We start from the raw sequence: 16,401 nt of genomic DNA, 5'->3' as shown, positions 1-16,401 counted from the left end.
ACAGATGACTAATAGACACATGAAAAGATGCTCAACATCACTGATTGTCAGTGAAATGCCAATTGTCAGTGAGATACCACCTCACACTGGTCAGAATGGCTATCATCAAAAAGACAGTAGATAACAAGTGCCAGAAAGGATGTGGAGAAAAGGGAAACCCCTTCCACTGCTGGCGCACATTAGGATTGTAAGTTGATGCAGCCACTATGGAAAATAGTATGGAGGTTGGTCAAGAAATTAAAAATAGAACTGCCTTGCAATCCAGCAATTTCACTTCAGGGTATTTACCCAAAGAAAACAAAACAGTAATTTGAAAAAGTACATGTACCCCAGTGTTCATTGCAGCATTGTTCACAATAGCCAAGGTGTGAAAACAACATAAATGTCTTCTAATAGATGAATGGATGAAGATGTGTTTTATATATATATATATATACACAATGACAATGGAGTATTACTCAACCATTATAAAAATGAAATCTTGCCATTTGTGACAACATGGATGGATCTAGAGGGTATTATGCTAAGTGAAATAAGTCAGACAAAGACAAATACAGTATGATATCACTTGTATGTAGTGATCTAAAAACAAAAGGGAAGCAGACTCAAAGATAAAGAAAAAAAGCAGCTGGTTGCCATAGAGGAGGGTGGTGGGGAGTTGGGAGAAATAAGTGGAAAGGATTAAGAGGTATAAGCCTCCACTTATAAAATAAATAAGCAACGGGAATGTAATATACAACATAAGGAGTATGGTCAGTAATATTATAATACCTTTGTATGCGGACAGATGGTTACTAGACTTACCATAGTAATCATTTTATAATGTGTGCAAATATCAAATCATTATATAGTAATGTGAAACTAACATTATATGTCAACTATATTTCAATTTAAAAAAGGCATACAAATCAAAAACAAAGAAAAAGAGAAAGGAGCCAGTAAATAGAGAGTAAAAGAAGAGGGAAGGTAGGTTAGAATAGGACATGACAGGATAGGAAGAGAGGAAGTCAGGAGGCGCCACCAAAAAAATTGCATCCTAGATCTTTCAGAAGCTCATATGACTCTGGGGAATCTTTGGGTAATGGCTGGTCTGTGTAGTGGAATGCAGATGTTTGAGGAGAAGAAAAATAGGCGTTAAGTGGCTTATGATAGCATTTGCAGTCTTGGTTGATAGTATTAACCAAGATAGAATTATATAGTTTTTTCAGTTATACTATGCTTAGTTTTCTGCATTGATAAGATAGTCCGAGATCATATAGTGTGAGAGGCTAAATTCCTACATTTAATTATCATTTAAAAATTGTTTGGCCCTTTCTAATTTTTTTTTTTAATTTTTTACCCCCTTTCTAATTTATGTGATCTTTTTTACTGTAATAATACTGTTTAGGTATTTCAGCCAAGTTTACTGAAATGTACTGGAAATGATATTTTTGAAAAACCTTGCATATAATTCTTTTTAAAAAATACATTGTGTTAAAGAGGAGTCATACAGTGCATATGGAGTGTATTCCCAAATAGATTAATTTATTACCTTGTTATCTTTTATTTATTACAGTGTCCCTGCATGAGATTTCATTGCTAGTGGATACTACACATTTAAAGCGGTTTGGGTTATGGAAAAATAAAGATGATGATCACAGTAAAAGAAGTCATGCTATCCTCTTTCTTTGGGTCTCCTCAAATTATCTTCAAGAGATTCAGACCCAATTAGAAAACTCTATGTTAAGCCAGCAATGTGAGTATAAAAAGATTTCTGAATTTTAGGATAATCTGAGAAGTCCTATAAATAAAGTAATTTTCCTCTAAAATAATTTAGTAGTAATTATTTCATTGAATTGAAATAAGTTCATTGAATTCAAAATAATTTATCCCTTGATATTATGTAAGATACTTTATTCATTTAATTTCTCCTTTTAATTTTACTCAACCGATTAAAATTATCTTCTAAAATAAAAGGACTACCTTATCTTTTAGTCACTTGACATCCTTGGCTACCTGTCTTAAGAGTTTCTTGCCCTTATTTCATAATGAACTGTGACAGAACTAATCAGTGGCAAAGTCAAATAAAATACAGAAGTCTTTATCTTCAACATTTTCTATAGTTTCTAAAAAAGATAAATCAGTTTATTTACTTATGTATCATTTTTCTAAGACTGGGTTGAATACTTTTCTGGTGCTCCCATAACACTTATCTATCAATATATAAGTATCTTGAGATATTTCCCAACTTTGTTTAGTTTCCAACTCCTAAAGGAGTCTGGTTTAGAATTGGGTAAATCAAATTGGTAAATTTCTTTCTTATCTCTTTAATCTCTCTGCCATTTCCCCTCCTACTCCCTTGCACATTAAAGATGTTAAGTAGTGAACTAAATTTTATGTCTTTAATATTACTTATTTTGCTGTCCTCATTACTTCCAAATTGATTGGGAAAATTCATGATTAAATAGCAGAGAAGTTGGAAAAATACACAAGCCATTTATAATCATTATGGGAGGAGAGAATGTCATTTGATGAGAGAAAATGATTTTGAAGGAAGTGTTTGAATGGAAATTTTTTTAATTGGTAGATTTGATATATGAAGAGGGCTAGAGAAAAACAGTTGCTTAGTCATCATTCATTTACTTATTCATACATTCATTAACAAACATTTAAGAGCACCTAGTAAATGCCAGGTACTGGGGATGCAGCAGTCAATACCATTGTGGAGTTTGTATTCTAATGTAGTAGGAGTCTAAAAATTGTGCGTTTTGGTTATAGGTTACTAATGGCCTGTTTTGGGATTTAATTTGCCTGGGTTATTAACTAACATACAAAATAGTTTGTTGAGTTGTATACCAACCTTATTGTTACTAATAATTATTTTAATTATAATCCCTTTGAAAAATAACACTACTGATAAAAACTGATTTCTTTTTTCTTTCATAGCAAAATCCACTGAATTCATTTTCCTTGAGCTACACAGTTCTATTTCACAGAGAGAAGAATTGAAATTGCAAGACATTATGACAGAAATAAGTACAGCCAATGGAGAATTAGAGCTTTCTTATCCACTGTCTTGGGTTCAAGCACTTCCTTTATTTCAGAACCTCTCTTCAAAAGAAAGCTCTTTTATTCATTATTACTGTGCTTCAACTTGTTCTTTCCCTGTTGCTACTGCTGAAGAAATGAAGATGAAATCAATATCTCAGGTTAGCATATGATTAATATAATTAGTGAGGGGGAGGGAGGCAGTTCGATAAAAATTCTTTTTTTGAAATGAGCATGATTTCAGAATGCTGTGTTTTGTCAAAAGAGCACAGGAACCAACCTAAAGGAACTCCCAGTGCCAGAGCTGGAACAGTTAGATCAACAAAATCAGTAATGATAGCCTGTGATTATTATGAAAAAATAAGATATAATACCAATTAATCTATATTGATACAAATAAATAACTGATTGGATGAATGAAAACATAAGAAAAGGTGGGTAAGGGACAATTCTTTCTTAGAAAAGTGTTGCAATTAATAAATGTAAAAGGAACAAGAGAGATATAAAACCACCTCTAGAAAAATCATCGTTATGATTGTTGCAGGTAAGGTCCACAGAGGGATGCTAAATTTAATGGATGAAAACTTAAGGGAAAACAGGATATATGTACAATATCAATCTCTCACCCCAAATATTAATTAATTACAAAAAAGAAGTAACTTTTTTTTCTCCACTGTAGTAACTTTACAGTGGAGAAACATTGCAGACATCACCTTAACCCAAGTGATTGAAGTTAACATTACCAGTAATAAGATATATTGACCTAATGTACCTGTCACATCATGCACGGAGAAGAGTACATCATTTCTGTGTTGTTCTTCTCAATATTGTATAACCTCAGTCTAATTGTGAGAAAAATCAGACAAACCCAGTTACAAAGTAACTGACCAACAGTCTTAAAAAATATCAAGGTCATGAAAGACAAGGAAATATTGAGGAATTGTAGGATCCTGAAACAAAAGAAATTTGTTAGCGGAAAAACTAGTAAAATCAGAATAAAGTTTGTAGTTTAGTTTGTAGTATGATACCAACATTAATTTCTTAGTTTTAATAATTGTACTGTGGTTTAAAAAGATGTTAATATTAGGGGGATCTGTGAGAGGCTTATTTGTTTTTTGCAATTCTTTTATCAATATAAGTCTAAAATTACCTTGGAACAATTAATAGTAAGTTTTAAAATGCTGTGTTTACTTTTATAGGAGGTTGCTAATACACATGTGGCTTGTGTATCTCTGCCAAATACCTCTAGAAAGAAAAGCATTTATTAAGTTTGCTGTGACATGGGCGTGTGCACACACGCACACACACACACACTCATGTGGGTTTGGTCTGGGGCTAATCTGGTTTTCTAAAGGTCTGTAGAAAGCCACATTAGTGGAAGTCAAGATGTAAGCCTTCACCACTGTCTTTTGCATAATGTTGTAAAAATTTTGCCTGGTAATTACACTGTATATACAAATTTGTATCATAGTTTTCCATTTACTAATAAAATATCAATTTATGTTCTTATAAACTCTTTTCAGTCTCTCATTTAAATTTTTTCCTACTATTTATCACCTCTTTTGTTCATTTTGAACAAAATGAATACTGTTTTCAGATTCCTAAGTTAAATATAAAGCCAGACCTGTAAGTAACACTTCAGGTTAAACTTTGATCATTGTATAGTATCTTTTGATCCAAAGTATTATTTTGATTTAGTTATATCTTTATAGAAATTCTAAGAGTATATATATAACTCATTGGTATGTATCAATATTTCTTTTAGTCACATTTTCTCTTACCAGTCTTTTGACTTTGTCCTTTTGAGAGTTAATACGTGTTTGTGCACGTATAAGACCTTTTTCTTTGCCATTTTCTGTCAGCCCTCAAATACAGATACAGCCAAGCCTACTTACACCTTACTGCAGAAGCAAAGTAGTGGTTGCTACTCACTTTCTATTACATCGAATCCAGATGAAGAATGGCGAGAAGTCAGGCCCACTGGACCTGTTCAGAAGTATGTACTGTTGTCATATCCCGTTTGTAATAGGTGGGCAAATTAGTAGTTTTCATTCACATTGCTGATTTTAAGTACTTTTCCTTTTTAAATGTTTTGAGTTTTACTTTCTTGCTGACAGTTAATAATAGAAATAATTATTAAAAAGTTTAAAAAATTATTAAGAAAACAATCAATGCCATTTCATTTAGTTTTATGTTAATAAGACAGAAATGGTAGCCAAGATGTCAAATGTGGTAAGATTAAAGCATTTATTGAAAATATTTGAATAGAAGAGTATGGTTTTTAAGATTATATATTCCGTATCTGAATATATAATAGGAAAAGTGAAATTGCTTATTAATGTGTGCATCAATTTAGGGTACTTTATCAGAACTTCCCTTTCAGAAGTACTTCTTTGTTCGTATTTCGTCTTTTATATGTCTTCTCATGGTGGTAAGGCAGCATAAGGGAGTCTGTGCACTTGAGAGTGATTTCTGTTCCTCTTCAAGATTCCTTTTCTCTGTTAAAAAAAAGAAAAAAAAAAGGAAAGCACAGGATAGGGAAATAGCCAATAAAATAGTAACTTTCATTTTAGCACTTAAAATTTTCCTGTGTTATTTCATTTAGGTGCCATGGTTACCAAGATTAAATCAACTGCAGATGATTCTTATCTTCTTGAATCTTTCTAGTTCAACAAGTACATATTATACCTTTATTATTGACTATATTTGTGCGATGAGTACCACCCTGTCTGTTCCAAGATTATAGTCAGAACTCACAACTGCTCTTATGTCTGAGCTTTAAGAGAGGGTGCCAAAGGAAAAATGCCTAATTAGTTGTCATTTTGTTTTCCATTTCTTTCTGGTTGTGCTCTAATTATTTATATCCTTTATGTTCTCTTTAAGTTATGCATCGTAGCACTTTTTTATGGGAAACTTGCCTCCTAAGCTCCCATGGTAATTCTTCATTGTCCAGCTGCTGGTGTAGACTAGCCACCAGTAGGAGAGCATTGTTTTTGACCGTTGACTCTTTTAGTCTTGGGGATTGAAACTTAGCATTGGAAACTGGAGTGTAGGAGAATCTTCTATGGTTTATTACTTCAGTTTGTTGAAAGTTAAAAATTGTACAGAAGAGAGACATCCTCAACGGTATTGTAATTGACTGTGAGATAACCTATTGATTAGACAAATACTGAGACTAGCCCACATGGGAAGGATTGGAAATGAAAAGATACTCAATGAGAGTACTATTAGTAGCTTGTGAAAACAAAGGAAGGAAAATATAATTGCTTGTATCATGTCAAATATTTTTTTACCCTACACGTTTTAGTTATTGAATACTACTGCCCTGTTATTTTCCTATATAACAAATCCCTTTGACACTAGAGTTTTCAATATTAGTATATTTTAATTTTATTTTTACTTTTTAAGGTTGATTGTATATCCTCCACCACCTACTAAAGGGGGCTTAGGAGTAACTAATGAAGATCTGGAGTGCTTAGAAGAAGGAGAGTTTCTTAATGATGTAATCATTGATTTCTACCTTAAGTAAGTACAATGATAAATGATCTTGTCATTTGTTTTACAGGTTTTGATGTGAATACTGAATATCTTTATCTCTGAAGTATTTTAACTCTAGCTAAAAATAACCTGCCAAATTTTCAGATTTGAAAATTTTTGTCTACCAAAGTTTTCTGGTGTTGACTAATTCAGTTTCATTCCTTTACTTCCCATAGATACTATATACTTCAGAAGAGTTACTGTTGTTTTGTTTTATTTGTTTTTGTTTTTGCTTGCTATTGATTGATACTTCTTTTTAGATTTTATTTATTTATTTTTGGCTGTGTTGGGTCTTCGTTGCTGCGCGTGGGCTTTCTCTAGTTGCGGCGAGAGGGGGCTACTCTTCGTTGCAGTGTGCGGGCTTCTCATTGAGGTGGCTTCTCTTGTTGCAGAGCACGGGGTCTAGGCGCATTGGCTTCAGTAGTTGTGGCACGCAGGCTTAGGAGTTGTGGCTCACAGGCTCTAGAACACAGGCTCAGTAGTTGTGGCGCATGGGCTTAGTTGCTCCATGGCATGTGGGATCTTCCCGGACCGGGGCTCAAACCCATGTCCCTTGCATTGGCAGGCAGATTCTTAACCACTGCGCCACCAGGGAAGTCCCTGACTGATACTTCTTGGACTATAGTATTATTATAGTGAAGGAGGTACTTATATAATTACAGATCACTTTGGGAACCAGAAGGAAACAACTCTGTAGTTCTCTATTGTGTCTTTAAGTGCTGTGAAAGTTAGCTGTCATTTTAAAAATCCATATTACTATTCCATTAAAAATAGTTTTCAACTTTTTATATAGCCAAGCTGAAGGAATGTGTAAGAAAGAAACTTTCATGCAGTGGTAATTTGTCTCTAGCCCTCATTTTGTACTCTATCCCTATACCTACATTTCTAACATTTCAAGATGTCTCCTAATTATTTCACTGACCCTTCCCAAATCAATTTATTATTATCATATTATTTCAGCCCTATTGTTTTACTAAGAGTGCTATCTTTATTCCACTAAGGATAGGCTCAAAAATCTCACGTTATTATCTACTCTTCATCTTGGACGTTGTAGATTTAATCTCTAGAAGTTCTGTTTGGGTCTTTTTTGTATCTTTCATGTCTCTAATTTTTTGAACATATGGAATATAATTATTATATAACAACTGTTTTAATGTCTTTTTCTACTTATTCTAGTGTCCTTGTCAGTTCTGGATTGGTTTCAATTGACTGATTCTTCTCTTCATTATGAGTGGTATTTTTTTTTTCTTCTTCTTTGCATGTCTGGTGATTTTTTTACTGGGTGCTGGTATATTCCTATAAATATTCTTGAATTGTGTTTTGAGACAGATTATTTGGAAACAGTTTGATGCTTTTAAGGATCTTGCTTTTTAAGGTTTGTTAAGCGAGCCCAACGAATTAATCCCCACTATTGAGGAAAGACCCTTCTGAATACTCTACTCAGTGCTTCATGAATTATGAGGTTTTTCAGCCTGGCTGGTAGCAGCAGGCAGTATTCCCACAACCTGCGTGAATGCTGGGTACCATTCCCTCTACTTTTTTCAGATAGTTCTTTCCCCAGTCTTAGGTATTTTCCTTACGTACATGCAGTAATCAATATTCTGCTAAATTCTTGAGGAGGACTCTGCAGATGTCTGGAGTTCTCTGTCTATAGTGCTTTTTCTTTTCCAGTATTCTGATCTGCAAACTCTCGCTGCCTTAGCCTCTCTTGACTCTCAGCATCTCCTCAACTCAGGGAATCTGCCATGTTCCACCTGGGTTATTCCTTTCTGTGCTGCAGCCTGGAAACTTATCAAGGCAGTAAGCTGAGGCAATTACGGAGCTGACCGTTTCTCAAGGGCCACTGTTCTTTGTTGCCTGATGTCCAGTGTTTTAAAAACTATTGTTTCATGTGTTTTGTCTGATTTTTTGCTTGTTTCAAATAGGAGTGTAAGTCTGATCCCTATTATTCCATCTTGGCTGGGAGTAAAGTTTTCATTATCATTGACTCTTCACCCTCCCTTCCTTCTCTACATACTTAGTTGCCTGAGTAGTAGATTCAGTCTCTCAAATTTGTTTATTGTCTTTCTTCTGTCATCATGATCTTTTTAGTACTACTTATCTTACCTAAATTATTATTCTTTTAATAGAGTCTCCTTATATCCGTTGTCTCTGTTTTCCTATCTGTTAAGTATATTATTACCACCATTATTATTCTTTACTCCATGAATGCAATTCTCACTAGAAACTTTTATTAATTTCTTACTACCTGTCAAAATGAGTTCAAACACAGTCAGGCATTTGAATGTCTTGATAATATGACACTAATTTGTCTTTTCTGCCATCTACTTATAACCCTGAACCTATTACATAGTCCAGCAAAACTGAATTATAAACAGCTTACTAAACAAAGCCCATCCTTATTCACTCTTTTGCCTTAATGCCGTGTTACTCTTGCTTCGTGGAATATTCTTTTTATCTTAACCTGTTGAAATTTTATTCCTCTATCAAGCTTCCTCACAAGGGTTATCTTCTTGAAAACTTTTCCTGGTTTTAAACAGATATTATTAACTCTCATAATACCTTATTTGTATCTCTTTTATGGTTCATATAATATTTTGCCTTATTTTAAAGTTATTGGGTAGCATTATGATTATTTTCCTTCTAAAGGTTGAGCATCTTATATCTTACTTATTTTTGTATTCCTAAATAGTGTCAAATTTATATTTTGTGAGATGAATTGGATCATCTTTGATGTTAATTTTGATATGTTTTATTGGAATTAACTAATATAATTTTATTTCAAATTCAGTTCTAAGAGTATTTTTCTATACTTCCTTTTCACTGAACCTGCCTGTATCTCTGACTCTTTGACTTCTTTTCAGAGGGGATTCTACTTTATTTTTTAAACTACTTTCTATTTATTTTTAATATTGATGAATAACTTTCAAATAGGAAAGTGCACAAATTTTAAGTGTATAGCTCATGAATGTTCACATATGTGTGTACCCATGTTATCGCTATTCAGATTAAGGTAAAGAATACTTTACCTTAAGCAGCACACCAAAAGCATTCTGTGTGTCGCCTTCCACATAGTATACCCTCCACATAACCACATTAAAAAAAATTCAAATTGTGTTTGTCTTTTATGTTTTTTTAAAAAAGCAATTCCAAGATCATTTTTGGACCTTTATAAACTATTAACAATAGTAGAGTTCTCTAATTATGAGAGGTTTAATCACTAAGTGATTGAATTATAAACTTGTGTTGAAGAATTCTTTTAGTAAAGAAATGGACTAAGGATTTAGAGGTTAGTTATGTCTCAGAGTTATTAAAATTTCTCTAGATTTATTTAGGAGCGTCATGGTTTCAGTTTTGTATTTGATTGCATGATTATTTGATTAATATGTCCTTGTACCGTCACTCTTCTGGATTGTAAGCTCTACGGGAGCAGGAATTTTTTTTGCCCCCTCTCATTTTATGTTGCTAGTATAAATATGGTGCTTGGCACATATTAGGAATTTGAGAAATATTTGTTAAGTAAATGAATATGTGGAAAATTTCTGCTTTATTGATCTTGATAGAAGGTGAGGTAACTGAAGAACAAAAAAAAACTGAAATCAGAGCAAATTGCAAGATTGCTTTGACTCTAATAGGACATAAAAATGAAGATTTTCTGAACACAGATAATTGGAGGAAGACCAGATAAAATCTAAAAATAATTTACTTTTGTGGTGTTACTTTGCAGGTATCTTATATTGGAGAAGGTGTCAGATGAACTTGTTGAACGAAGTCACATTTTTAGTAGCTTTTTCTACAAATGCTTGACAAGAAAGGAAAATAATTTAACAGAAGATAATCCAAATCTTTCGTAAGTCAGTCTTTCAGTGTACTTAAGTTTTAAGAGGAAAACATGCTATTTTGATGGACTTAGTGAAATAACTTCTTACAGTATTTCCTAGAGTGAGCAGTATTACCACTTTTGCAGGTGTTGGGCCTGTTTGCTCTGAGAGGCATTTCTTACCCTTCCACTGTTCTGTTCCCTATCACAGGGAGGCTGACTCTTACAGGTTGCATTTCCAATTGCATGTTTTGTGGGGGATACTGGAGGTTGGGAGGCAAGGAAAGAAGAAGTCAGGATGTTTCTTCCTTACCCTCTTTGCCTTGGGCAGTTATTCTGGTAGTGGTTCTAGTTCCTCTGTGGGTCCTTCTTTCACTGGACAGACCTGATAGAGCTCTAGCTTCCATTTGGAGGTACTACTTCTTCACTTTGCCCTTCAACATAAGGGTGTAGCATTGTCCTACTATGCTAAGCTCTGGTTGCCTCACTGATTGCCTTTTGTGGCACTGCGCTTTTTCTGTCACCACTGTAGCCAATTATTTGCATTACATTTTATCTGTCTTAAATATATAGGGAGGTTTATGTTTTCCTGGTTGGACCCTCACTAACATACTACTATTTAATTAAACTGATGTAACATTATAAAAATACCATGTTCCCACAATTCAGCTGAATTTCTGTCCAGGTATTTTTTTCATTAATTCTAAAACCTATAGAGCAGTGGATGGGGCTAGGCAAAAAGGAGGAAGGAGTAATTCTTGTATCTTAGCAGTAACTTAGATAGTTGTGAGCCTGGAGCCACTTCACCCCTCTCCCTGCCCCTAACAATTCGTGTGATAATCTATATGGTAGGCCCATGGTAAAATTAAGAGTTCTTATTTTTAAAAAAGTTAATGTAAGCATTTGTCTACCACTTTACAAGGTACATTTTTGTACATTATTTCTTCCCATAACAGTGCTTTTAGGTATGTAAGGCATTTTTCAGATGAGGAAGCAGGCCAATAAAGATTGGCAGAACTCTGGTAAGTGACAGAACTGGTTGGTACTTAAATCTTTATCTTTTAACCTCTAATCCAGAGATGTTTTTGTTATACTGGACTGCCTTTGAAAAAACGGCTGTGAGAGCTGTTTTATCCCTTTAAAATAATAGGAATAATAAGCAAGTAAGAAGATGATTAAATGGGTAAACTGTCTGAATTTGTTGTATTGTTGGAGAAGGAGGATAGGAATAGAGAGAGTATTAACATTTATTGAGTACCTGCTTGGAGCCATGGCAGTGAACATAAAGTTATTTTGTTTGATTCTACAGTAGTCTTATGACATAATGCCATTATTGTTATGAATTGAAGCTTAAAGAAGTTAGATAAGTTATCCGAAGTGGGATATAGCTTTCCAGTTTCAAAGTTCAAGCTTTGTCTGTTGTTTTTAGTATTGCAACTATATAATTTATGGCCTAAATTGGGACACTTGAGAGAATAAAAGGAGGCTTTATTAATAGCTACGCTGGGCAACCCATGTATACTGGGGCTGCCCTATACAAACTGAGATGTGTAGTCATCTATATTTTGAGTGTCTTTATGGATTTGGAATTTGTGCTGGTAGACAAGGCCTGCCAGGGTCAACTAAGGAGAAAATCACAATCTGAAAATATTCCTGATAATCAGGGTTAATGGAGAGGGATATATGGAAGGGGAAGATTTATTAAATAAATTTGATATTTAACATTTCTGATGCCCTCCTCTTCTATTTTATGAGTATAGAAACAGATGGTTGGCACCATGCACTTAATCCCACATTTTGTTTTAAGATTACTAGTCAGTGTGGAGATTATGCATTTGGCATACCCACGTAGAAACAGGAAATGAAAAGGTAGATTCTGCTGTATTAAAAAAAATTTTTTAATTAAAAAAATTAGAAAAAATTTAGATGTTGTATGAATGATCATATATAAACATAATACAGAACTGAGTTAGATGAGTGGCATCTTCCAGTGTAAGATAGATCTTATATGTATCTTATGCATAATATATATTTATATACACACATACACATATACATATGAACACATACATACATATACACACACACAAATACTCATACTAATGCTTAGCCTGATATGTATACAATTAGTATTCACACAAAGAATCCCTACATCGGTTAAAAAAGAAAAAGAACCCAGAAGCAAAGTGACAAGGGATACAAAGCATAATTTATGGCCAGTAAATCCTACAGGAAGCTCAAACTGCTAGTGTTAGGAAATAGCAGACTAAATGATTCACAAAGTCATTACTGTGGTTTATGAGATCCTGCAAGATCTGCTTCTGTCCATGTCCCTAAACTCATCTCGCAGCATTCTCTCCCCTCATTTATAACACTTCAGCTCAGCCTACCTCCTTTCAGTTTTCAAATATGCTTAAGCTCTTTCCTGTTTTCTGACAGAAATTTCTTCTTCTGGCACTTTTAAATTTATTTTACAACATGATCTCTAATCATTTTTTTGTTTGTTCATTTTCTGTTTCTTATTCTAAAATACAAGCTCCATGAGGTCAGGGACTTCATCTGTCTTATTTTCTACTCTATGCCTGGTGCATTTTGCTCAGTTCTTAGAACATACTAGGAACTCATAATAAAAGATAATAATGTATGTTATTGAATGGGGAAAGAACTGTTAGACATTAGTTGAGGATTTTCCATGCAGTTAGGAACAGAGAATAAGCGATTATATTGCGGCCCCCGTATTCTCTCCTGTCATCCTTGTCCCATCCAATATCTAATGTATTCCCAATCAAATAAGGTTAGCATAGTCAGGAAATCTATCAAACAGCAACATAACAAGACAAAAGAAAACCAGGTGTCTATCCTTAAGATCTTTCAGACGGAAAACAAATTAAGAGACTCTGCACTAGGTAAAAATAATAATTTATAATCATTGTAATGGTTGGGTCATTTTGAAATAAGAAAATTTGGTAAACATATGACTCATTATTTTATGAAGTTAATCTTTTGCATAGTGACTAATTCCTACCTCATCTTTTAGCCCCATCTTACTCCCAATGTCTACTCCTTTGAGTTTGGTTAGATATTCACATGGACAGGGATAGGGCAAAGATGTCTGTTTCCTGTGTTACTTGGTATGTAAATGTATAAGAACTTGACGATTTGTTTAATTTTCTGACTAAAAAGAGGTCCTTCGTGGGACTGAGCCAGAAGTCACATATCACCATCTCCTTTATGCCACTGTGAAATGCTATCCCTTTCCTAGAACCTTTTTTGACATCCAAACTTGGTTTGATATCTTCCTTCTTTAACTTCCCTAATGAGGTAAAGAAAAGGAATTATTATTCATGTGTCCCAACCCTTTTCTTCATGTTTTTCCTAGATGCCATCACCATAATTCCTTTGTATCCTTTATGACACTTATATTTTAATTATTTGTTGTAGTCTTTTTCTGCCTTCATTATTTTGTAAATCCTTTTAGGGCAGTGTGAGTGATTTTCATTATTTGTTCTTAGGATGGATAATGGGTATGCTTAACTCATTGTTCTATAATATTCTTATAAATGAAATAAAGGGAGATGAGTCTCATCTTTAAAAATCTAAGACTATATACCTCATCCCTCCTCTTCCATTAAGTTTTAACACCTCCCTTATCACAGATATAACATTTAGACAATTCTGTTAAGGTTTAATGATAATATTTTATATCAGCCCAGGTGGAACTAAATAGAATAAATAGGTATAGCTATTTATATTCAGTTGCTGAGGCACTTTTGGAATCTGTAAAGCATTTTATGAATTGCTGCCTTTCTTTTATCCATACTTTATTGTTTATAAATAGTGATCATATTTAAAAACAGCCAGGAGTTAATAAAATGAGATAATTTTCTAGTCTGTTAAATATTATGTACCTTGAAGAAGATGGTTAAATAAACTAAAGCTAGCATTTTTCAGTGTATAAAAAAGACCCCTGAAAGCCTTATCTTAAATTTTTAATGTATCAAATATGTCTATCTTTTTGTTCCCAGAATGGCTCAGAGAAGACATAAGAGAGTAAGAACATGGACTCGTCACATAAACATCTTTAATAAAGATTACATCTTTGTGCCTGTAAATGAGTCGTGAGTATTTCAGATTATTTAAAAAAAAATCGGAGAATACAGAAACATACTTTGTGCATTTTTAGATTAATAATCAGTAAAAAGTATGGGTAGATAAACCCAGGTATTATTTTTAATTTTTTTCTAAAGAACTAGCTAAAATAATGAGTTTATCTTGGATTTTGGTTTGACGGTACTTATATTGTAAATAGTGGGGGAAAAAAATGACAAATGCCCACAAGACTATAATGACTTAGACATTCAGTTTATTTTGAGGTGGGACTCAAGAAAAGATTTTCTAAACAAAACAATCAAAAGCATTTAGGATAAATTTTCAAATATTTAAGAGAACAAGCTCTTTAAGCACTAACAGAAAAAAGGTGATGCTATAAGTCTGTTTGTTTATTAAAGCAGATTCTCAACAGGAAACACTAATTATATAAAAGTAAATGAGTTTGACTTACTCAGATTTTATCCTAAGAAGTCTTAGTGCTTTTTAAATTAGTTTTGAAATCGTGTTCAGATACTACAGTGGACTTCTTCAAAATTGATGTTTGTTATACCCACCTTCTCAGCTATAGTTCTAGAACGTATTCTTCTACATTGTTTAGATTTTGTGTTATTAAGATTATATTTCTTTTTCAACAGGTCTCACTGGTATCTTGCAGTCATTTGTTTTCCATGGTTAGAAGAAGCTGTGTATGAAGATTTTCCACAAACTATATCCCAGCACTCCCAGGCTCAGCAGTCCCAACATGACAACAAAACAATAGGTGATAAACTTAATGTGGATGGTGTTTTTAATAATGTTGGCAACAGTAAAATGATTATAGAGAACAATATGAAGTTAAAGGATAGTATAATTATTCCTTATCATTTAGTTTATTAGAAGAAATGTCTGAAATTTTTTATAAATTATTTTTATAAATATTTTATAAATCTTATTTTATAAATCTTTTATAAAATAATCTTTCTAAGAATTCAAGGCATAGATTGAAATCTCCCTTTTTTTTTTTTTTTTTTTTTTTTTGTGGTACGCGGGCCTCTCACTGCTGTGGCCTCTCCCGTTGCGGAGCACAGGCTCCGGACGTGCAGGCTCGGCGGCCATGGCTCACGGGCCCAGCCGCTCCGCGGCACGTGGGATCCTCCCGGACCAGGGCACGAACCCGCGTCCCCTGCATCGGCAGGCGGACTCCCAGCCACTGCGCCACCAGGGAAGCCCTTTTCTTTTTCTTAATATAAATCAGCACAATTCCTTTTGACACTAGTAATTTGGCTAGGTAATTGCGGGTCTCTTATAATTCTTCCATGATTTTTCTTATGTTACAACCCAAATCTTAAGTAAGCAAATAAGCCTACTTTCTTTGAGAAAAAAAAATCGAATTGTATTTTATAGCTGTAGCCTAAGCAGCAAGCAGAATTAATAATAGCCATTACCGTTAATACTGGCCAAAACCTATCTCTTGTGGGGGAGAAAGAAAGACTGATAAAGCAACTGATTACTTTCTATTTTGTCTAATCCTCCTATGCTGCAAAAGTGTATTTATGCAACACTCTATGATCATATGTTAGAAGAATTATTACTAGGCAAATTAACCCTCCTCCACATTAAAACAGCAGAGATTTTGATAAGTAAGCAATCTATGAAGATTGTCTTTTTACAGGAAACTGGCCCCAGCTAACTGGTATTTCAAGTTTTGGCTCTGGGGTGTGTGTATTGTGTGATGACAGCCAATTAAGCATTGTCAGTTTTATCCATCGATTGAATTTTTTTGTAACATTAACCATAAAAAAAAATTAAATAGTTCCCAGGTATTTTTTCCATTTAATTACTACTATGCATACAAATTACAATTTAAACTTATCTAAATACTTTGTATTAGACATAAAATAAACACACATAACTGTTTTGTTATTTCC

General features: G+C 33.6%; 1 protein-coding gene across 30 annotated transcripts in view; it reads left to right on the top strand.

Annotated features, from left to right (window-relative positions):
- Positions 1-16,401, top strand: part of SENP7 (SUMO specific peptidase 7) — a 172,213-nt gene that overhangs the window by 149,139 nt on the left and 6,673 nt on the right. For 24 of the 30 annotated variants that reach the window (XM_089910473.1, XM_089910472.1, XM_089910468.1 and 21 more), the window contains 7 exons: positions 1,556-1,735; positions 2,926-3,188; positions 4,890-5,056; positions 6,436-6,552; positions 10,292-10,414; positions 14,410-14,502; positions 15,130-15,254. In XM_089910473.1, coding sequence (XP_089766599.1) covers positions 1,556-1,735; positions 2,926-3,188; positions 4,890-5,056; positions 6,436-6,552; positions 10,292-10,414; positions 14,410-14,502; positions 15,130-15,254 — 1,068 coding nt within the window. Of the gene's footprint in view, positions 1-1,555; positions 1,736-2,925; positions 3,189-4,889; positions 5,057-6,435; positions 6,553-10,291; positions 10,415-11,340; positions 11,407-14,409; positions 14,503-15,129; positions 15,255-15,561; positions 16,399-16,401 lie in introns of those variants that run through there. The other 6 variants (XM_089910492.1, XM_089910487.1, XM_089910470.1 and 3 more) reach the window with 4 other exon arrangements.

The sequence above is a fragment of the Delphinapterus leucas genome, chromosome 4 (assembly GCF_059928025.1).
Source record: "Delphinapterus leucas isolate spDelLeu-1000000601 "Yukka" chromosome 4, BTC_Dleu_Yukka2, whole genome shotgun sequence".
Taxonomy (NCBI): Eukaryota; Metazoa; Chordata; class Mammalia; order Artiodactyla; family Monodontidae; genus Delphinapterus; species Delphinapterus leucas.
The sequence above is the reverse complement of the archived record's forward strand: the minus strand, read 5'-3'. Positions and strand labels throughout refer to the sequence as shown.